General features: G+C 39.9%; 2 protein-coding genes across 4 annotated transcripts in view; one reads left to right on the plus strand and one right to left on the minus strand.

The window, feature by feature from the left end:
- Window positions 1-124: 124 nt before the first annotated feature.
- Window positions 125-17054, minus strand: Mpc2 (mitochondrial pyruvate carrier 2). Its single transcript, XM_078022266.1, has 5 exons — window positions 16739-17054; window positions 5890-5930; window positions 2078-2162; window positions 1469-1580; window positions 125-335 (listed from the first exon to the last, which is right to left on the minus strand). Exons 1-5 carry the CDS (start codon window positions 16845-16847, stop codon window positions 299-301), a joined length of 384 nt encoding a protein of 127 aa, XP_077878392.1. The 5' UTR covers window positions 16848-17054; the 3' UTR covers window positions 125-298.
- A 558-nt stretch (window positions 17055-17612) lies between these two features.
- The window catches only part of Dcaf6 (DDB1 and CUL4 associated factor 6), a 109039-nt gene continuing 102695 nt past the window's right edge, over window positions 17613-23956 (plus strand). The window contains exon 1 of one of the 3 annotated variants that reach the window (XM_078022260.1): window positions 17613-17988. In XM_078022260.1, coding sequence (XP_077878386.1) covers window positions 17892-17988 — 97 coding nt within the window. In that variant the 5' untranslated portion in view covers window positions 17613-17891. The remainder of the gene's footprint in view (window positions 17989-23956) is intronic. The other 2 variants (XM_078022261.1, XM_078022262.1) reach the window with 2 other exon arrangements.

The following is a 23956-nucleotide window of genomic DNA, read 5'->3' on the forward strand; positions in this document are numbered from 1 at the left end:
TTTATTGACTAAAACCTCAGGCTATGGGATGTATGACCAAGTATGGTGTATTATGGAGAGATGGTAGAAAAAGTATTCCTAGTATCCACAGGTAAGTTCCCTAAGTCATGTGTAAAGAGAAGACTGTTATTAAAATTTACTTTATTTTCTATGGAATCAAGCACTAGCTACCAGTTTCAGCAAGATTTCTGTTGTGCCTTCCAAATGTCAGCACAGCTAGCAATGCCTTAAAATAACCAAATAATAAGCTAGGTCCCAGTGGTTATGTCCACATCTAGGTCGGGTGATCAGGAACTCTTTATTTGATTGCTTTAGCTTTTAGTTCTTGGTTATATCTATAAAGAAGAGAAAAAGAAAAATAACCATCAGTAATAATAGATAAATTTATAGTAAGGAGAGAATAGGAAGCATATTCCATTTCTCTTTCCCAGTGGTCAGGTGGCTGTGTAGTTGCCAACAGTCTTCCCAGAAACCAGATAAGAACAGGCAGAAGTGATCCAAGGGCTCATCTGCATTTGATCTGTATCGCAGATAATAAGATCCCAACTGCCAAGAAGTTTCAACATCTTACATGACATATAGTTTCTTGTGCAAAAGTATTATTTCAATGAATATTTCACTCTTGGGCTATACAAGACTATGACAAACGTGAACATATGCATAAAATTTATTAAAATCTGGTCAACTTGAATTTGTCACTCAATAAGCACCTAACAATAAAATCAATTGGGAATGGGTTCTAGTTTAATCACTATAAGTGATTTTTTTTTTTTTAAAACACAGGTTAACAGGTTATGTTTACTGAAGCTAAGGACTGTTTTCTTAATTATCTTAATTAATTTTCTTAATTATTCAGAAAATTGAGCCAGAGTCTCTCCTCCATAACCCTCTGGATTTCACTTACTATCCTTCCCAGCTTACAACAAGTAGAAAATAGTTTAAGCTCAAGAAGAAACTTATCCCATAAGCCTATTGTGCTACACAGACTTCCAAAAGATCCTGATTGCAAACATTTGTTCATATTATCATTATTATTAGTCACTGACAAACAATGTTTACTGGTGAGTAAATGGCTTAAAAAACTTCCAGGGCTTTTGAAATATTTCCCAATGAAACCAGTGACTTTGCCCTAAATGTTATTTTCCAAACTTCATACATTTAAATCCTGCCTTATATATATTACTGAATGTGAACGATCAGAGATTTACATTGGAAATTACTTATAAGCCTCACACTTTAGATGCTGTCTTAATAATAAAAGGGGCTGTATAAAAGGGCTATCCATGTAGACCATGCAGTTAGGTCTAAAAGCTAGGAAACATACTGTGTAACTGCTTTTAATTTATTTGTAAACCATACTTTTTCTGCTTCAGGCACATTCCTGTCCTAGCATTATATGTGAATCCTAAAAAAATTATGTTGCCATCTGGGTAGCTTCTGAAGCAGATACGAAAGTCGGTAGGCTTACCTCCAAATGCGAAAGAGCTGAGAGGCTCCTGCTGCCCCCACGAAGAAATTAACAGCAAACAGACTCCAATTTTTTGGTATAATTACAAGTGAGTATCTTGACCAAATAAACCCTATTGAAACAAAGTATTTGTTTAAAAAGCATACCCCCTGCTGCAATGACTTATCTGAATATTTCACATTAGAGTAAATAGATACAAAAGGACTATGGCAACAATGATGTAGGAGGAAGGAGGAAATACTGATCTAATCTTCAAAAAGGTCTCTGAACCAGTGTTCCCCACGATCCCGAGTTCTTATGCTACAGGGAACCTTTACAGCACAAGAGAATATTAACTCTAATTTTTTTCCTAATTATAAAAAAAATACGTTTGTGATAAAAATGTGAGAAACAAAAACCCATGTTGATACTTATGTCTAGCTACATTTCTCTGTCCCCTCCATGCATAATGCAGTGACTTCCTAGAGATAGATAACACTGTTAAATTCCTTTGCAAGTATTAAGAGTGTGTATATATTTTTAAAACTAAATTGTTAAATAAACGGATGTGAAACAAAAACAAAATAACTTATGTTGTTCATGGAATATGAAAGATATTAATTTAATTACCTGTGGCCATCAAAACAGCAGATTGAGCTGTGCTGAGTTTTTCTGCAGGTCTAGCCATATCAGCCAATCCAGCACACACCAACCCCTGAAAATGCACATACACGTAGAAAGAAAAAAGGCATAATAAGCGTGGCATAATGTTTTTCAATTTTCTGTCAATGTTATTCTGTTTTTAAAAAAATATTTATTTTTGTTTGAAGGTGGACACAATACCTTTGTTTTATTTTTATGTGGTGCTGAGGATCAAGCCCAGGGCCTCACACATGCTAGTGAGCACTCTACCTCTGAGCTACAACCCCAGCCCCGTTATTCTTTTTTAAATGTGGAAGTATCAGAAAAGCTGTTATGATTTTAATTTTTTTGCTAGGTCATTCAATATCAAAGTATATATGGTCATTTCTTCCATTAGGTTTTGAATACTGACTTTGTAAATTATCCTACTCTGTTCCACCATCAGTGTCACTCAGAGAAGTTAACAAGTCCTCACTAGAAGATTAGTTAGCTACTTTCTTGCAGAGATTAGAATACAAAATAAAACAATTTTTATTAATGAAAAATTCAGACCCAGAGTTAAAAATTATTGAGATTTTTATCTCCTCCCCTCCTTCTTTTTCTCATTTTTCTTAAAGTATTTTAAGCAAATTCTAAGTATGTTATTAGAGAATGTTTTTTTAAGAAACTATTTCAGGTTTTTACTGAATTTCTAAAGGATGCTTTTGTATGAAAAATAGAAATCAGCAAAAGGTTCTGCTCCTTAATAGAACACAGAAATACTTATGAGTCCATATATAAATTTAAAACAAGAGCTGAGGATGTGGCTCAGGTGGTAATGCACTCGTTTGGCATGCGCAGGGCACTGGGTTTGATCCTCAGTACCACATAAAAATAAAATAAAGATGTTGTGTCCACCGAAAACTGAAAAATAAATATTAAAAAATTCTCTCTTAAAAAAAAAAACTTAAAACAAGCCCAATTGTTTTGAGTTAATGAATCTAGTAGTTCAAGAAAGCAATGACTCTACTTTAAAACTTATCCCTCCTACACCCTCCTTCCAGGTCCCAATGTGTATTTTCTCTATTCCTTATTTGTTCTACCTCTTCTGCAGGGTGGAAAACTGCCCATCAGGGGAACAAAGGGACCGATTTCAATTATTCTGCAGGATCCATGCATTACACTGTATGCTATGGTTTGGATACGAGGTCCTCCTCTACCCCCAAACTCCAGTGCTACTCCAGAAATATTCAGAGATGAAGGGACTGGATTGAAAGCTGTAGCGCAACCAGTCCATCCCAGTTTGAATGGCCTGACTGGGTGCTAACTGCAGGAAGGCGGGCACGGCTGGAGAAGGCAGTGGTCACTGGGGCCTGCTCCCTGAGGCCCCTTCCTTTCTCTCTCTGCTTCCCAGTGCCATGGCTGAGAGCCCTCCTCCGTGGTACCCTTTTGCTATGATGTTCCACCTCACCTCAGGTCTACAGCAATGGCATTGGTGTGTATGGACTGAGGCCTCTGAAACCATGAGCCAAAATGAAGTCTTCCTCTCCGAGGTGGTTCCTGTCCCGTGTTCTGGGCACAGTGATACTGACTGACTAACACGTGGTGGCTCACTGGGTATGTCCATGAAAACTCTGAGTGGTATTCTGGCATTCTCTTTTGGAAAGAGCCAGCAGTTTATGACTTTTTATGTTCCCAAAACACATTTTATTTTCCTGGGGTATTAGTAATTGTTGTGTCCCACAAAGGTCTTGATTTTCCTTTCCCATGGTTTCTTTCTCTTTCTCTCTCTCTCTCTTTTTTGAGACAGGGTCTCATTATGCTGCTCGGGCTGGGCTCAAGTGATCCTCTTGCCTCAGCCTCCAACCTGGCTGGTACTACAAGTGGTTGACATGGTTACCATGCCTGTCTTCCCATATTTAAAAAAAAAATCCCCGTCCACTTCTATATCATTCTAATCTCATAGAAATTATTTTACAAAATCTCATTGTGAATCTAATCTCCACTTCTTACTAGCTATATGACTCTGATCTGGTTACATTAACCTATCTTAAATTCCTCACAAGTAAAATGAGAGTATTACTGCCTACCCTTGTGAGATTGACATGATGATAGAATTGAAATTATGTGCCTGCATAAAGGAGTGCTCTTCTCTGCATCTTTCCCATGCTCCTTGTCAACTTCATTCTGAACTTCACTCACGTAATAGAACCACAGGTTCAGAAAGTGCTCACTTCAGGATTATGTGAGATATTCCCTGACACACTCAGAAAGCACCAGACTCAGTTTCTGTTTAAAGATGATGGAAGTAAGTGCTCAGAGCAAAGGCTTTGGAGTCAAACAGACCTGGATATTCAATCCTGACTCTGTCACTTACTAAAATTAGCATCTGTGGTCACCTTGTTCTTTGAACCCCAGAAGCCTTACTTGGAAAACAGTGTTTTTGGATGAAGATTGAACAAGAGCTGTGTTCAGCAACCCAGCACAGACATGTGACATCTGGCAGACTCAAGCTAGCTCCCCTACTCTCATCAATTAAAACATGTTCTTCAAATGCCTGAAGCCCACACTTTTTTCCTGGCATCAAGTTATCTTCACTAGGTTTGGATAAATACTTATGAGATGGCTTAGAGTAAAATTGTTTCTTTTAGTATTTTCTTACTTATTAAAAAACATATGCTAGGGTGGGGGATATAGCTCAGTGGTAGAGGGCTTGCCTAGCATGCTGAAAGGCCTGTAATCCCAGTGACTTGGGAGCTGAGGCAGGAGGACAGCAAGTTCAAAGCCAGCCTGGGCAATTTAGCAAGACCTAGGTATGTAGCTTAGTGGTAGAGAGGCCCTGGGTTCAAACCCCAGTACCAAGCAAAACAAAATAAAACTCCAAACCTACAAACTGGAACAAGAGCTCTCTCAAGGACATTAGTTAGTTGGAATACAGCGCTGTATCCTTGTATTCCCTTTTTAAAGCCCTCTGTTTCCCCTGGCAGTTAGAATTATAGCCTGACATGTGTGTCTGTTGCATTTTCTCATTTTCCAGCAAATCAATAAAACTTCTGTTTCCTTTTTCTCAAAACTCTGTCCTTGTTATTGGATCAGCATCAGGGACAAGGACTAAGCTTTCAGTACCACCAATCTACTGTGTTAATAAGAAAAGTTAGTTTGGGGGTTCTACCCAGGTTAATGATTTCCTTGTCATAATTTTTTTTACTCTTTTTGATGAGATAGGTTCTCATTATGTTACCCAGGCTGGCCTCAAACTCCTGGGCTCAAGTGATCCTTCTGTCTTTCTTGCTGAGCTGGAGATGGAACCCAGGCCCTCTCAAATGCTATATCCTTAGCCTGTCCTAAGACTTTAGGAGGAATCTGCATGTTCCTAGGGGCCCACAATTATATTTTTTACTTTTTGGCACTGGAGAATGAACCCACAGACATTGTATCACTGAGCACAATCCTCAGCCCTTTCTATTTTTTATTTTGAGACAGAGTCTTACTAAATCACTGAGCCTGGTCTGGAACTTCCGCTCCTCCTGCCTCAGCCTCCCAGTTCCTGGGATTACAGGTAAGCATCATCACTCCTGGCTTGTATATTCTGATAGGAAATATGTTTCCCAAAAGGTCTGTTATCTAAGAACTTCAGAAAGATGTAAGTAGGTGGCATCCTCTGTGTAGTACACCCAAGAATATTTTCCAAAATATTTTCCAAAAAATCAGTTAGAGGTATACCAATAATAAAGTGTATTTTCATAAAATTTACCTCAAATTAATAAAATCATAATGAGGAAAATTTTTTTCAGTAGATGCTGCAAAAACTCAAGACTTACCCATTTCATAATTGGAGCCCAGAAGAAAACTGTTCTAGGGCCTGAATAAAGAAGAAAAATTCAGGAATGAACCAAACATTTTACACATACATGTCTTTTAACAACCATTACCAAATTTCAAAAACCCAAAGATTTACCAATATAATAATTTTTACTATGCTTTCTGTATTACTCTGTATTTAACATTTAGAAAATTACCACAGTGTCACAGTATAAATCTGTCATGAAACTCGTTTGATCTTTGTCAATTACTTATACTTTTGTGATTCACTAACAACAGGCTAAGTTATAATGGAGACAGTTTGGAAACTAATTCCAAAGCTTTGCCTTGAACATGGAACTTAATGTTAATCATTGATAATCTTCCAGTTGGGAAAATGAAATTTATAATAAAGTTTTATAATATGAGATTCAGTAGATACCTGTGTATTCACTGATTTTATCAAATATTTATAACCATAAATGACATCCTTCCATATATATCATAATAAGAGTTTTTGCAAAATTTCTATATATTCACTGGGTGTGGCAGTGCACGCCTGCAATCCCAGCTGCTGGGGAGACTGAGGCCAGCCTCTCAAGTTTGAGACCAGCCTCAGCAACTGAGCAAGACCTGCAAAATAAAAAATCAAGAGTCGGGGATGTAGCTCATTGGGTCGAGAGCCCCAGGGTTTGATCCCTAGTGCAAGACAAAAACAAAAACAAAACTACATATTCCACCATCCATGAACCTAATTTTTCTTCTTCACAGTGCTGGGGACTGAACTTAGGGCCTCGCACATGCTAGGTCAGCACTCTACCACTATATCCCCGGCCCAGTGAACCTAGCTTTAAAGTCCTCATGAGAAAGAGGAGAGACCAGAGACCACCTGTAAACTCATCAATAGCAGGGTCCATGTTTTTTTTAGTCACCATGTACCCACCTGCTTTGTGCAAAATGTTAAATAAATGCCTGAAGTATTGAAAATATTCTGGTTTCTAAGATAACTTAGTATTTGATGAGCATGATGTTTCAGAGCTAGAAGGAAACTCAGGTCACTTCATCAGCAGACTGCAACTGGCCCCTGTTGTGCAACTCTTAACTACTGCTCTTTACGTAACTCCTCCACATCACACACTGCTGCTCACCTTCAGGGGACACAGTGAGAGGACAGAAAGAGACTTTGTCCAGGGGAACTTAAAACACAACTAAACATAGCAAGTCCACTGAATACCAGGGCTGTGAAAATGTTGTGTATGCTCTTACACACTGGATCAACAGAAGACATTTATGTCTTTGTACAAATTAAGGAATTTTATGTAAGAGAACAGTGATTTATAAACAGTTTAATAATATCTTGTTATATTCACAAGTTATTACTGCTGCCTTAATACTCTACTTTGCAAAAAAAATTTGCCTTTATGTGTCACAAAAATCACATCTAAAATGGTGCCATCATCCAAGTAGAACACCTTTTACTTTTTAATCTACTCCCAATTAACACTTCTCAAAAGCACTAGCAGGTGAGGATGCATTTGTTCTTTCCCCAAAATTAGTACTGACTCTCATTCATAACATGATGTTCTGTTCACACATGCTGAGATCACACTTAGATAAAACTGATTTAAACCCATTATTTGGAAACAAAGCAAACAATAAAAGATAATGAAGTAAAAAAGCACCGAGCTGGGTAAAGAGCTGGGTTTAGTTCTGGGTCTACTTTGTTGCAGACAGGGCCACCCTTCGTTCATTCACCCACAGTATTCACTGTGTGACTTAGAGTGCCAGGCACTGGGGAGATGTTAGTAAATAAAAGATAGTGGTGGCTCTTAATAACCTAAGCACAGAAAGGCTATTGAAGTAAAATCATGTCTGGGAGCCAGATAAACACATTTCAGTGAAACTAAATTCGCAAGTGTTTCATCAAAGCCAAACTAGTTCACATCTTGGCAACAGCAAGGACCCAAATGAAAATGAGCCCAGTGACAACACCTGTTTTGGGTGCATTTTGACTGAATCAATGTTAATTTTAACATTAAGCAGAAACATTTGACAAATGTAAAACTGGGCAGTCTGCTTTCTTTGCAAAATTTATTTATTGAGAAGTTCTAGAAACACATCCCAGGTAGTATTCCCAGCAGCCAAACTGGGGAACCTGCCTGGATCCTGGCTATCTGCCTGCCCACAACTAGAAATAAGCCAACTATGGAAAAAGGAAAAATGAACTTAATGTTATTAACTGCTTCCCAGTTTAATCAAATTGAAGAATTTGATTAAACTGGGAAGCAGCCGGATCGTTTCTCCCTTGGTCCTAGGGAAGGAGTGACAATAGAAAAAAAACAGTCAGGAGATGTATATATATGTAGATGGAGCAAGGCTCTTTGGGCCAGAGAAGAAGGGAGTTTTCCAGCCTTCCAGCTGGAATAGTCTTTTAGTTTCCATTCTCAGCCTGAGGGAGTTTGGGACCTAGAACAATTTGGAGCTTTCCATTTCCAAAGGGGCTGTTTCAACAGTCTGAACTATAACTAGCCTCTAGCAATAAATATTAGCATGTTACACATTTTGTCTGTTCTTCCAAATTTAATATGGTTCTTGCTATTTTTTACTCTCAAATGAATTAACATCTTACAGTTAAATTCATTAACTCAATGTGATTTTTAAAAAATATTTGTTCTTAAGCTTTAGGTGAACACAATATCTTTATTTTACATTTATGTGGTGCTGAGGATCGAACCTGGTGCCTTGTGCATACTAGATGAGGGCTCTATCACTGAGCCACAACCCCACCCCTCAATGCTATTTTAATATAATAGGTTTATAGTGTACCTTACCTGTCAGTTGTGTATCTACTTACCTATCAAATTTATGGCTTCTCAAAACTTTTGGCCTCACTTTCACATTTGTATGAATATTAATGTTAAATAATTAGGAAAGTTAGCCAGCAGAGTTGAAAGTAGGTTATATTAACTGGAGTTTATTACTCTAGTATATACATGTATATATTATACAAATACACAGGTGTATGCATGTATACATATACAAGTAACCCCCTGTCCCCCAACAAGGATGGAATCCATACAAACGGATGCTCTACCTCTAAGCTAAGTTTCCAGTCCTTACAAACAACTTTTAAAACACACTTCTCTGTGAGCTCCACACCCATGAATTCACAAACAGCAGACTGAAAATTAAAAACAAAAAACTGCACCTGTATTGAATACTTGAGACTTTTTATTTTTGTTTTAGTTGCCTAAAACAGCACAGTATAACTACTAGTTAAATTGTGTAGGTCACTGTAAGTAATCTAGGGATGATTGAAAAAATACACAGGAGGACTGTATAGGTTATATGCAAATATCCTGCTATTTTATCTAAGGGATTTGAGCATTCTTGGATTTTGATGTGTAATGAAGTCTTGGAAGTAATCCTCTGTGTCTACCGAGGGGTGATTATAGATATGTAAAGGCTGGCATACATTTTTAAGTTGCTTATTTTCTAATTTAATTCTAAAGTCCTTCTACTGAAATCTAAATTTCCTTTTCTTCTCTTATTCTGCAAAGGAATTGTATACTATGTTTAGAATGATTTTTTGAACACTAGAAGATCATAGCACAGACTGTCTTCCCTATGGGCACAAACAACTAGAATCCTAAACATTGTTTTCTCAGAGATATCTGGAATGTGATCATTTTCATGTTATCCTGCCCACCTTCAGATTTTCCATATCTTAAGTTGTGGGATGAATCTGGAGACAGAGTTGGAAATATCAAGGAGTTCTAAAGCTGGATGATCTTACAAATGAGTGGGGGGAAAAATCTATCTCCAACTTCAGGTTTACTGTACTTATCCTCTCTCCAGTTCCCTAGGTTCTGTCACCACCATATCTAGAACTCTGGTCACATCACTTTCTATCTTCAACAAAATATGGAAAAAAATTCCTTTCCTTTTTAGTTATTAGACTGGAATTTCAAAAGAAACTTTTACCAATGAAAAAGGAATTTAAAAGAACATACAAAGGCACCAGCTTCCAGAATGTACATTTCTAATTCTAATCTAACTGGATTTCATACCAGGTCAGAGCGTCTGGGCAGGGTGATTTTGTTCCCAGAGGACATTCTGCCCTCCTGAATAGATTCCACCACCGAGGCGGGGGAGGTGCTGCTGCTGCAGTCGTCCAGGGGTTAGAGGCCTGGAATACTGCTACACATCCTACAACGCAGGGGACACCGCCACAGCAAAGGCTCATCCAGGTCAAACTGTCTATGGTGCAAGGTTAAGAAACTCTGGCTTCCAGAGACTAATAAGTTAGGCCAACACTCAACTAGTTTCATTTTTTTGGTACTAGAGATTTAACCCAGGGCGCTTTAAAACTGAGCTGTATCCCCAGTCCTTTTTGCTTTTTTTTTTTCCTCTTAATTTTGAGTCAGGGTTTCACTAAATCGCTGAGGCTGGCTTTGAACTTCTGATTCTCCTGCCTCAGCCTCCTCCTCTCAGCTTCTGGAGTCACTGGGATTACAGGTGTGGGCAGCCTCCAGGCTTTTAGTTTCACACTGTTTGAGATTGTACTTCAGCCTACACTGTCCCCTCCCAATATTCGGCCCTGTTTTCACCTAACTCCATCTTTCAAACACTGTCTGAGCTTTCTCTCACAGAAGACCTCCTCCGGTGAAATGCTCCTTCTCTCAACTACTAAAGTAGCCTGTACATTTTTCTGTTTTTTTCTATACTCATCAAATCATTATGCCATCTGTTACTTAACCGACAATAACTTCCTTAAAAACAAGGACTGCCGTCTAATCTTCGTAGACAAACAGTCATGTATTTGTCAACAGAATTGCATTGGATTAACCATGTTCAGGATGGAGGTGGATCCAAGATAGTTCATCTTCAGGTGTGACCCAGATTGCCTTCACACCACCTGGTACTCAAGGCTAGGTCTGCTCTCTCAGACCACAGGGCACTCTTCTCCTAGCCATAATGTGCTGATCCTATAATTGAACTCCTTCAAGTCTCCATCTAGGCCATGCTTCTGGAATTGCTGTCATGACAGCTGAGTCATTTCTCTCTGATGCACACAGAACTTCTGGATCATGTACAGTGCAAATACCAAGTTTATTTCCTGTTCATGCGGGGAGCTTGGCTCGGGCTCAGGTAAGTCAGCACACTGCTGCCGCCTCTGGCTGAGTGTGCTCATGGCTACTCTGGATTTCCCTGCAGGCGCTGCTCTTCCTATAATTAAACTAATGTTTCTTCTTCTGTCACCCCAAACTGTTTCCTGGATAATGTCTCCAGATTCTGGATTCTTCTTTTTCTTTCTTTCTTTTTTTTTAAAATAAATATACCTATATAGCTATAGCTTAGAGAGAGAGAATTTTTTTTAATATTTATTTTTTTAGTTTTCGGCGGACACAACATCTTTATTTGTATGTGGTGCTGAGGATCAAACCCAGGCCGCACGCATGCCAGGCGAGCGCGCTACTGCTTGAGTCACATCCCCTGCCCCAGATTCTGGTTTCTTTACAAGTTTAATGGTTGATTCTATAGGGTTAACCAACAGCCAAGCTTTTCAGTAGGTTTGCCTGGTAACTAATTTACTCAATGCTCCAAGCTACTTTAAAATATTAACTATGTACCAGCCCTCTACCAAACCAAACAAGAACAAAAAAAAACTTCAAACATGAAATGATGGTGGCTAGAACTCTGGACCAACAGGGGCATTTTTAAACAATGAAAACAAACCCTAACTTAGTTTAACAAGTGCAAAGTTCTAACAGAAAAACATTGGTAGCAAATATATAACACATTCTAAGTTACTATTTTTTCTGAGACACCAGAGACTACTTACAAGTAACAAGTAATCAGAGGTGGATACCTATATATACACACAAATAGTGTTTTTTTAATTCTTAAAAAAAATGTGCTTACATAAGTGTGCTTACATAATTTCTCTGAAAATTTCAGAGAAAACTTATTTTTACCTTAATGAATTATTTTCTGCCTTAAAAGTAAATAATAAAGTCAAATAAATTCAGATACAGAAGCTGTTTTCCAGAAACAAGCAATCTGCATGCAACAATCAGTCTGTCACTGGACACACAGTGAGAACACATCCCAACTTACTTCAACAGGCCTAAACAGAAAGTTTTGACAAAACAAAGCATTTACAAATGAATGTTACTCAAATAGCAACAATGTTACAAATATTATTATAGACCTTGGGAAAAAAAAGGGTTTGGACTCTGTACCATGTCATAGCTATTCTCATAGAAGAACATAAAAATAAATGAGATAATTATGGTATTTGAAGTGCTTATATCACCTTATTATCAGGATAAGTAAAAGTAAAAATTAACTGTTAATATCTATTAAGATAAATGCAATAACTTGATTAGGTGGAAAATTTGAATTGCTAACAATAAACTGAGTGAAACAAAAATCACCTCATATGACGTCATCTTAAAGCCCAAGATGAAAGGAAATGTGTCCCTATCAGATATAAATGTACATTCTTTCTTAAAATGTATATATTTTTTAGTTGTGGATAGTCCCAATATTATAATCTATTTATTTATTTAATGTGGTGATGACTGCTTCACACATGTGAGGCAAGTGCTCAACCCCTGAGCTACAACCCCAAACCATTAATGTTCATTCACTTAGATAAAAAATTAACAATATATTTCACCTTGTTTCTTAAAACTCTACTTTTTGGAACCGGGTATGGTGGTGTACACCTTTAACCCTAGTGGCTAGGGAGGCTGAGACAGGAGGATGGAAAGTTTAAGGACAGCCTCAGTAACTTAGCAAGAACTTGTTCTCAAAATAAAAAATAAAAAAGGCTGGGATATACCTCAGTGGTAAAGTGCCCCTGGGTACAACCTCCAGTACCAAAAACAAACAAACAAACAAACAAAACCCCTCTATTTTTGGAAATTGAAAAGGCCTCAAACTGACAATTTAGAAACATCATAGAAGCATATCTTCTCCCTCTCCCCCCTCTATATGTATATATAAAACTATGAGCCATTTAAGAATAATAAACAATACAGAGACTATTATTATGGTTTTTTTCTCTTGTGTCTTACTGTCTTAAAATTAAATTGATGTTTTTTAAAGTTTAAGTTTTCATAAAAGAATTTAAGAAATTCTCCGGATGAATAGCAGAACCAAATAATAACAGACAAAAATTTTCAAACAAATTAACAAATCTAGTTTTCATGCACACACTTTGACAAACCAAATTTTACTTCCTAATTTGTTCTTCTGAAAAGAATTACTTAGTAAGATATTATATGACTTTGAGAAAGTAGGTCATGTGTATATGTGATTCCTTCCTCAAGGAAAGCTTCCTCCTTGGAAAGAACAGGTGATTTTGACACATACACATCCAGACACCTCTAGACACTGAACTGAGGCATTCACTATGTTCCATGTGAAAAAAATTTCTTATTAAAACCTTGGAGGGGCCTGGGGTTGTGGCTCAGTGGTAGAGCGCCTGCCTTGTACATGTGAGACACTGGTTTCAATCCTCAGCACCACATAAAATATAAATAAATGAAGATATTGTGTACATCTACAACTAAAACATACTTAAAAACAAAATCTTGGAGGCCATATAAATCATTACCTTCCCACTACCTCTTTTCATACCTTTCATACCATTCCTCTATCACTTGCTACCTTTTTATTTCATATTATTAGTTCAAATAAGAAACACAAAAATTACACATTAATGCAGATGTGATGTTTTCCCCCATGTGTACATTGTGTAATGTTTAAATCTGGGCAAATATATCTACCTCCTGAAACATTTGTAACTTATGGTGAAAATATTCAAGATCTTTTCTTGCATGACGTCATCCAGTACCCATCTGTTACCTATAGTCCACCCTGCTGTGCAATGGTACACCAAACTCCTTCCTCCTATCCAATGTAACTGGTATCCATTGTTTAACCTTCCCTATTTCTTCCTCTCCCCTTCCTTTGCAACACCCCTTAGTTCCTTAGTCCTGTGCAAGTCCACCTGTTCACTATCATGTGACCAACTACAGGCACATGTCCTTAGAATCTGTAAAGCTTAGACTTTGACACAGATACTGACTGCCAAAAACTATTCATTTTTATTTTGCAAAATCTAGTTCTTATCTAATGCTAACAACATGACTGGGCTACTGTTTCATCAGCTCAATCCACTCTATTTTGTAACTTGCACATAACAAGCAAAGCAATGACATCTGTTTAACTAATAATGTCTTTTCCCCTAGTGGTAGGTAATCCATTTTAATTACTATGATGAAATATTCAAGAAAAGAGTTTATTTTGGCTCACAATTACAGGGGTGCAAGATCTAGGGGCCTTATCTGGTGATGGCCTTGCTGACAAACTCCTGAGGTAGGAAGGCTGGAATGTTACATGATCCTAGAATTTTGAGGCCTTTCATGCATTTGCCTCCATGTTCCTGGCACATCATGATCTACATCTATTAAAAAAAAATAATTCTGACTAAAGGTGCAACCTAGTCAGGTTCCATAGCAATAGATAGCTAGTGTCCACATGTGCATATCTGGTCCCTGTTCTTACACCCACCAAGAATCAGTCATGGCACTCTGCCCTACTGCCTTTATCTACTCCTCGTCACTTACCATAGATAGCACCAACTACGCTTTTAATAAACACTGGGCAACTGACTTTCAAGTATTCTCTGAAGCATACAGGTATAGCCATGCAGGTCCGGAGGATAGCCATACAGGTGATTAGTTTGGAGCCACATACTTTAACATACAGTCAGGCAGTGGTGGGGAGGGAGAGACATCCCCAAGTTGAGGAACCTGACTAGGTCGCACCTTTTGTCAGAATTCTATTCTTTTTAATAGAGGCAGATCATGATGTGCTAGAAACACAGAGGCAAAGACATGAAGGCCTAAAGATACTGGATCATGTAACATTCCAGTACACAAAAACATATTCTTGTTGCTTGTCTAGATATCCATGTTAGTGATAAAAAGAAATCTCAAAGAGCTGGGGATATAGCTCAGTTGAAAGAGTGTTTGCCTTGTAAGTACAAGGCCCTGGGTTCAATCCCCTATACCACAAAAAATTTTTTAAAGATCTCAAAAATTTAGAATCAGCAATGTGTTATTTCCAGCAATTAATATTTAGCCTTCCATAACATTAAAAAAATTTCTTGTATGGGAATTTAGTCTAATGCTTAAAGGGTGATTCAATAACAATAAATACTACACAAAATAGTATGTTAAAACCTTTGAATATTTACTCTGTATAACTCTTAGAAAAAGAACCAATGTTTCCTCAGATTTTATCTAAGATTAATAGTCAGCAGTCATATTTTTGTGCTTCTCTATTTCTACTTTGGTTTTCCTCAATTTTTTAATCATAAATAACTTCAGAAATAGATATCTTTACTCTGCATCTTGTTCAAAAGCTCAGATGAGAACCAACTTTTGTTGAGAGTTGAAGGGCAAACACATGTTTTGCAGACATTACATCATTTCTCAAAAATACTTAAATGGTGATAATTATTATCCCCATTTTATAGAGTAGAAAATAAAGGTTGAGAAATTTCAGATTAAGATCACATGGGCAAGACTCAACTTAGTCTCACTTTCTAGCCTTTGTTCCTTCCAATACCCTGAAATGGATTAAAATAACTGAACCAATTCAAGAAATGTTCAGGTAAAACAATCTATTCTGAAAGATAAGTAATTCTAAGCAATAATTACATGTGACTAAAAGCCAAGACCTTGGAAAAAAATCAACGGAAGACTACATCATCAAGAAAAAATAAAGACAACTTTCTAATTCTGTATTATTTTTAGTAGTTTAAAATTGTTCCTCCTCTACCCTATCAAAATTGTTGACTCTGCAATGCCCATATCATTTCAAAATTATGCCTAACCCCCCAAAAGTCTTTGCCAAAAAACACAAGCACAATTCTAAAAGTCTAAGTGCAAAAACAACCAAAAGACAAATAAACGAAATACACTTCCTAATCAATAACCACCTCTCCTTAAAGATTAATTCTATAATGGGTTCAGTATTATAGTAAATAATATTTTGGATTAAACTAAAGTATAATTCAGAGGAATATTTCAACACATTATCAAAATGGAAATCATATTTAGCAACCATATAGGATTCCAGAGGGCTGCTTCATAGTCGAATATGGGTAGAACTAAAAGTGGGAAAAAAACCCACATTTTCAGTAGTACTTACATCTCTCAATTTAAAACAAGCTTTCCTTTGCTAAATTTTATGCCTGAAAAAGACCTCAGAATATATCTGATTTTAGTCCCCAGCCAAGTATCACTGATTCCCCTTATATGGGAAATAACCGAATTGTAGGTCTTGAATAAATAGCTGAAGGAATTGAGAGCTGCCAGTTTCTTACTGAATTATCACCATCATCATCATCATCACAAGGACACTGTTTTCCGGTGGGACCAGAGAGCGGACCTCTAGGGAGCACTGACCAACCATCGAGCACGCACCTTTGATTCTCGCACCCGCCACATCCCAGGCACTGAGACCTGGGGTTCTGCCCAAGGTCACCCTAGCAAGCGGCGGCGCCGACTGCACTCAGATCGGTCCCGGGGATGCTCGGGGCGGCCGAGGCTGGCCCGACGCCGGCCCGGGGGCTCGCCCAGCCGGCCGCAGCAGGTGGCGGAGCACGGCCTCCCCGGGCCCCGCGCAGGCCACCTGCGCGGCGCTCGCCCCCGCGAGCGGCGGCCGCCGGGGAGGAGCCCGGTGCGGGAGAGGTGCCCGGCGCCGGCGCGCCAAGGTCGCGGGCCGCGGACGCGGCGTGTCAGCGGGCTCCGAGGGCCGGGGAGGGCCGCGGCGGCCGGGCCGTACCTGCCGGGTGGTTGTACAGCGGCCGCAGCTTCTCCGGCAGCATCAGCTCCACCTTATCCAGGAGCCGGTGGTAGCTGGCCCGCAGGCCGCGGGCGCCGGCGGCTGCCATCTCGGCCGCTGGGCGATCGCGGGCAGTGGGGCGGGAGCGCCGCCGTGTCCTGGTCCCCGGCTGGCGGCGGAGGAAAGCTCCTCACGTTCCCTGCCACGGAGCCTCGCGGACGTCTCTGCCCAGGACGCCCTTCCGAGGCTCTGCCCGCCCGGCGAACCTCCCAGGGCCTGCGCCCAGCGCAGGCAAAGGGGCGGGGGCTCTGCGACAACCCACCCTCTCCAGCGAGCGACCCGGCGACGGAGGAGGAGTCATGGCAACAGGTGCGGGGACCGCCCCGCTAAGTCAGCCCAGAGCCGGCCGGCAGCGCGCACGCGCGGGCCCCTCCGCCTGCAGCGATTGGCGCCCTCCGCGGCGCGGGCGGGACGGGAAGCCCGGGCTTCTCCTTCCTGTCCGCGCGGCCATGATGGAGAAGGGAAAGTGAAGCTCGTCTGGCTGCACTGCCCCTTCGCTTTCAGGAACGAGGCCCGCAGTTAACATGGGCTTTTCGGGCCTTCCGTGCCCGCACTAAAGATGACACCGCACAACGCTCTTGCTTCCTTTGGATCGAGAAGCGTGGGCGAGAGATTACAGACTTCAGGCGGTTTCTCTCTCTACTCCTCTTCCATCTGGCTAGAGCGGCCTGAGTTCATTTTCCTTGGGTGAGGGCCGCCGTCACGAACGCTGGCCGCCAGCCCCGCGGGGGGGCCGTCATCTCGCGAGAAAGGCGAGGAGGGGCGGTGTCCGGAGTCGAGGGAGGGAGGAGCCGCGACCGCCTCCGCCTCCGCCTCCTCCTCCGGCGGGAGGGGGCAGGGAGGGGACTGTCGCCGGGCTCTGGATGTTCTGGGTAGTCTGAGCAGGAGAGTATGAGGCGAGCTCCGGCCCGGGCGCGGCTGGGCTCCGGGCACGAAGGCGCCGCGGCCGTCTGAGTCGCTGCGCGCGAGGCCCGCGGCGGACGGTGCCGGAGCGGCGGACGGTGCCGGAGCGGCGCGGGAGCCGAGCCGCGCGCCGCGTCCCGCCGCCCCTCCCCCGCGGCGGTGCCCCCAGCTCCGTGGCCCCGGCGGAGCCATGTCGCGGGGCGGCTCCTGCCCGCACCTGTTGTGGGACGTGCGGAGGAGGTCGCTGGGGCTGGAGGACCCGTCCCGGCTGCGGAGCCGCTACCTGGGTGAGCGGGGCCGGGCGGGGTCGGGCCGCCGGGCCGGGGTCCCTCCCGAGCCCCGCGGCCGGGGCGCCCCGTGCGCTGAGCGCGCCGCGGAGAGCCGAGCGGCGCGGGCGGGCCCTCGGCGCAAGTCGGCGCCCCGGCCAACCGACCGGCCCGGGCGGCCGCGGCCCCGGAGCGCCCCGGTCGCCGCCGCCCGGGTCGGGTTTCACGTCCCGCCTCCTCCACCCCGGGGCGCCGGGCGAGCCTCCTGAAGGGCTCGGGCGGGCGCTGTGGCCGGTCCCCGGGCGCCGTCCTGCCGGACGGCGAGTGGCCGCGGTCCGCCCGCGACCTCCCTGGGCAAGTGAGGAAAATGGCACCCCCGGGGCCAACGGCCCGGCCGGTGGGTGGCCTGGCCCGAGTTAGGTGACTTTTGCGTGGCGTTTCCTTCTCTCCCTGGAGTCGCCGCACGGAGCGAAACCCCGAGCTCCTTCCCTGCCCTCTCGCTCCCGCCCTGGAGGGAGTCCTGTTTTGTTTCCCGAGTCCAGAACTTTTTCCGAGTTCTTTTTTTCCCCTCTCCCTTTTGGTAGGGGTTGAACCCAGAGGCGCTGTACCCCTGAGCCACATACCCAGCCCATTTTATTTTTTTAGATTTTGAGGTCTCACTGAGTTGTTGAGGCTGTCCTCGAACTTGTGATCCTCTTGCTTCAGCCTCCCGAGTGGATTGCTGGCCAGCACCACCTTGTCTAGCTTTCTTTGAATTCTTAACCAGCACATAAGCCGTATATGCGTGTGTTTGGCCTGAATAAAAGACACCTGCTTTTTCTACACTACGTCTTGGACATCCTTCCAGGACCATTAAGATTGATCCACTCTTCTAAAAAATTATTACATAATTTTTAACAAAGTGAAATACTGAAGCGGACTCCACTGTCTTGCTTTATCCGATGTTCACTGCTGCTAACGGCAGTGCACCTAACATCTTTGTACAAGACTTTGTGCATTTGTTCTAAATAGAAAGTGCTAATTAACCATCACCTCACATAGTTACTTTCTTTTTTTTTTTTGAATGGTGAAAAAAATGACTTGTGGAGGTGGATACTGGAAATTAAACCCGGGGTGCTCTACCACTGACCTATATCGCCAACCCTTTTTTTTCTATTTTTTTACTTTGAAGATCTGGCCGAGTTGCCCATACTAGCCTCAAATTGATCCTCCTGCCTCAGCCTCTCAAACAGTTTGTTTTACATGAGTGGCTGCCAGGCTGGACTGATAAAATTTATGATTTTTTAAAAGTACTCTTACAAAGCCTTTCTTTTAATTCTAAGTCCAAGATTTTAGGAAGTAGATACGTTTTTTTTTTCTTTAAAGACAGTGTCTAAACCTTATAATTTTTTACAGTATTGTAAGGTGAATATATTTCTGATATAGTTCCATTATTTGTATTTATAATAATGAATTACTGCTAAGTAACTAAGATTTAGGATAAAACGGAGAGATTTTTTTTCTTCTTAACATTTACAGTTTGTTTCACCATAGCATGTGTCTTTCTAATAGCAGTATTCAAGCTTCATAATTGATTGTACATAAATTCATTAATTATCTCTTTTCTTTCCATACAAAAGGTATATAGAAACACTTTATTTTTGTTTTGCACTTCTGGGGATTAAACCCAGGGAGGGCCTTGCACATTCTAGGCGAGTGCTCTACCACAAGCCACATCCCCAGCTCTAAAAGAAAATTATTCGCAAAATAGCCTTTTATGTTGTGGTAATGAAGATGAATAATTTTGTGTATGTTATTTATGAGAGAAAGATGTATGCTTTTATAGCTCCCAAATTCACAAGAATCCCCTGAACTAAGGGAGTCTTATTTTGGACCTACATGAATTCAGAAGTTTGTTCAGGGATTGTAATCTCCATGAGCTTGATCTAAGTTCCAGTGTAGGATTTTTTTTTTTTTTTAATGAATAATTGTCAAAAGTCCAGAATCAGATAACAATGTTAAGTTTAAAAGTTTCATAGTTTCTCAAGATACTGTATACTTGCTGTAGAGCAGTGCCTTTTGAATTCAGTGATTGTTACAGTTACTCATTATCTATACATATTTCATAAACATTTATATACAGTTTTATATAGATAAACCTGGTTTAGAAAAGAAACTATTTGTATGCATGCATTATTTCTACTCATATTTTTTTTCTTTTGCACATACTTGCCTGCAGTTGAATTTACTCTAACTGTTCTAAATTAAAAGGCAATAATTGTTAAGAATTTGTTTATTATAACATATAAAATGTTTTATATAAAATGCTTAAGCTGTGATTATGCAGCCAAAGACAACTTTTTTTTCTTAATTTAGTTGCCAAATGAGCCTTTATTTTTATTTATTTATATGTGGTGCTGAGAATTGAACCCAGTGGCTCAAACATGCCAAACAAGCACTCTTCCACTGAGCCACAACCCCAGCCCAAGGACAACTTTTTAATAGATGTTAAAATTTTCTTTTTTGCAAGGGGTTTGGGAATATTTTGAGTTGGTTATGTATTGAAATAGATAATTTTGTCTTCAGGTTACTCTCTAGTGAATTCTGAATTCATCTACATTCTGAATTACCAGGTTCTTCTTCATAATGTGTTGCCAAGTTACAGTATATAATAGGATCAGTAAGTTATGATGTTTGCTTCCTTGTTTAGTCACTGGAGAAAAGTTTGTAGAATTCTTTAGTCTCAGAATCCCAATGAAAGTGGAAAATGTATTGTTTTGGTAGTTAAAAGTGATTGTCAAATATAGCAAACAAAATAAAGTATACTCATAATTCTTTAAGGTAAAGACTACCAGAGGATATTTGAAGTCATTACATTTGTAGACAACATTAGTAACACCTCTCTGGATTTCATTCTTCTCTGGCATGGGGATGAATCAGAGAAATGGCTTAAAAATGGTACAATCTTCTAGTAGCGTAAAACTTGATCTAGTGATATGTTTTAGGTCAGGGTTTTGAATGTTTTGACATGATCTACAGTAAAAATCCATTTACACGGCACCTTGTGATTCAGCTAAAATAAAAGATGTAAACTTAGCCTTACTAGATAGGATCTAAGTTCTATTTTCTGTTCTGTATCATGTTCTTAAAAAGTTGGTCTTGACCCGGTAGAATACCCACTAATGAGTCTCGGCTTAAGGTTTGTAAAACTTTTCTAGGTGGTGCATAATTTTTATAATTTTGATTGAATGTTTTTGACTTCAGAATTAGGGTAGGTGAAGTTCCTAAGTAGTTAAAGCAGATTTTAAAAGTTTTTTTGATGTCTTCTGATGGCTTATAAGGAATGTATATAAAAAGCAAAACTTTGTTTACACCTTGGACAAAATAACTAGGATAGGATACTTTTTAGTTTTCATTTCTGGAGTAAATATGTACAGCGAGATTGCTTCATAGCACGATAAGTGCTTTGCACTTAATAAGGAGCTGCCACACTGTTTTCCAAAATAATTGTTCCATACTAATTCCTACCAGTAGTGTATGAGAGTTAGTCACTCTACTTTCTCCTCAGCATTTGGTGTAGTGAATCTTCTTTATTTTAGCCTTTCTGATAGGTGTTTGTTACTCTCTTAGTTTGTTTTTCTGTAATGATTAACAGTATCGGAGTGTCTTTTTTTTCCCCCCCTGTCTATATACTTTGGTTAAAAGTGTTCAAGTTCACCTTTTTAATATGTAAAAATTCTTTATGTAATCTTGGTAAAAGTCCTTAATCAAAAAATTTAAAACATTTTCTTTCAGTTTTTATCTTGTCTTTTATTAAAAAGTCTTTTATAGTTCATACTTTTCATATCCAGAGAATCTTTACATAATCCGAGGTCACAAAAATTATACTGCGTTTTTCCTGGAAGTTTTGGTTTGTTTGTTTTATGGTGCTAGGGATTGTGTCTGGGACATTGCACATGTTAGGCAAGTGTACTACCACTGAGCCTCGTTTCTAGCCCTGGAAGTTTTTTCTTTTAGCTTTTGAAATTTAGTTCTATGAATAGTTTTTGGTAAAGTTTTACATATACTGTCAGGCAAGAGTTAGGTTTCTCTTTCTTTACATACACATATATAATTGATCCAGCACCATTTTTCCTTTTCCTTTTGTTGAAAATAGGTTGGCTGTATGTTTGTAGGTACTTCATTTTGAAATTCACTGTGTAACACTTTGTTCTTGGTCCACTCTCCTTACCCCAAATTGTCTTGGCTGTTTTGCACCTTTTCCATTTTCTTTTCTTTCTTTTTTTAAATATTTATTTAAGTTGTAGGTGGACACAGTATCTTTATTTTACATTTATGTGGTGCTGAGGATCGAACCCAGTGCCACGTGCATTCTGGGCGAGCGCTTTACCACTGAGCCACAACACCAGCCCCTGGGCCTTTTTCATTTTCATATATATATTTTTAAAAAATGCAAAAAGAAGGGCTAGGGTTATGCTTCAGCAGTAGAGCACTCGCCTCATGTGTGCAAGGCCCTGGGTTTGATCCTCAGCACCACTTTAAAAAAATAAATAAATAAAGTTATATAAAAAATTGGTGACTTTTAGCAAATCATGTATTTACAGGAGAGAAATTTAAAGACATGATTTTCTTTATGAACAAATGTCAGCGGTTTATATAAATTTTATAAGCAGCCTGTTTCTTTTGGAAGTTTGAGTTGAATCTATACATTATTTCAGGGAGAATATTACTCTTTATAACACTGAATCTTTCAAACTACAATTCTGGTTTATCTGTGTGTACTTAGATGTTCTAAGATTCTTTCAGCAGTGTTTTAAGTTTTTTTTTTTAAATTGTAGTTGTAGGTGGACACAATACCTTTATTTTTTATGTATGTGGTGCTGAGGATTAAACCCAAGGCCTCGAACTTGTGAGACAAAGTGCTGTACCACTGAGCCACAGCCCCAGCCCATCAGCAGTGTTTTAAATTTTTCATAAATCATATTAAAAATTTCAAGCTGTCTTGGGTGGTATTTTTAAGTTTCAATATCTAATTGTTCTTTGAGGATGTAATATATAATTTATTTATTGATTTTTTTTTTTTAAAGCACTCTACCTCTGAGTTACATCCCCAGCCATTTTTATTTCATATTTTGAGACAAGATCTCAGTTTGTTGCTGAGGCTGGCCTTGAACTTGCCATCCTCCTGCCTCAGCCTACCCAGTTGCTGGGATTATAGGTGTGTGCTGCTGTACCCTGGTGTTTCTGATTTTTAGATGGAAAAGATTGTCTCTCATTATTAAGTATGTAATTGGCTGTAGGTTTTTTGATGATGCCCTTTCAGACTTCGGAAATTCCTTTCTATTCCTCGATTGCTAAGAAGTTCTTCATAACTGGCTCTTGTCTTCTGTCAAAGTTGTTTTTTTCTCTACTGAAATGAGTTTTTGAATTTTCTTTCACTTATTTTGTTTAATGTGGCATATTAGCATAATGATTTACATTTGAATATTGAGCCAACATTTAATTCCTGGGTTGAATTTCCCTTGTCATGGTACATTATTCTTTTTTGTATTGCTAACTTCAACTTTGGTTAGAATTTTGAGCTAGTTTATAGTTTTCTTGTAAAATTGTACCTGATTTTAATATCAGGATAATGCTGGCTGCGTGAATGAGTTAGGATGTGTTCCCTTTTGTCTGAAGGGTTTGTGTAGGATTAAAACTACTTTTCCTTAAATGTTTGATAGATACCAACTTTGAAACTATCTGGGCTTTGAGTTTTCTTTTTTCCCTCCCTGTGGAGTGTATTTTTGGGGGATGTGGATTTAAATATATTTAAAAGCTTATTTTAAGGTAATGGTAGATTCACGTGCAATTGTAAGAAATACTACAAACTTATAAATAAACTTTACCACCAGGACCTCCTATGTTAACATTTTTTTATAGTGTAAGAACCAGGAAACTGACAGATAAAATTCATGAACCTCATTTAGATTTCACAGGGTCACTTGGACTCATTTGTATGTGTCTGTGT

The sequence above is a fragment of the Ictidomys tridecemlineatus genome, chromosome 10, assembly GCF_052094955.1.
Source record: "Ictidomys tridecemlineatus isolate mIctTri1 chromosome 10, mIctTri1.hap1, whole genome shotgun sequence".
NCBI classification, from domain to species: domain Eukaryota; kingdom Metazoa; phylum Chordata; class Mammalia; order Rodentia; family Sciuridae; genus Ictidomys; species Ictidomys tridecemlineatus.

Excerpts from the sequence above, each read along its gene's own strand:
- Mpc2 (XM_078022266.1), bottom strand. The coding sequence starts at position 16,847 with ATGGCAGCCGCCGGCGCCCGCGGCCTGCGGGCCAGCTACCACCGGCTC. Across the intron at positions 5,931-16,738 it reads GCTGTACAACCACCCGGCAG|GCCCTAGAACAGTTTTCTTC; the intron begins GTACGGCCCGGC and ends TTCTTTATTCAG. Across the intron at positions 2,163-5,889 it reads GGGCTCCAATTATGAAATGG|GGGTTGGTGTGTGCTGGATT; the intron begins GTAAGTCTTGAG and ends GTGCATTTTCAG.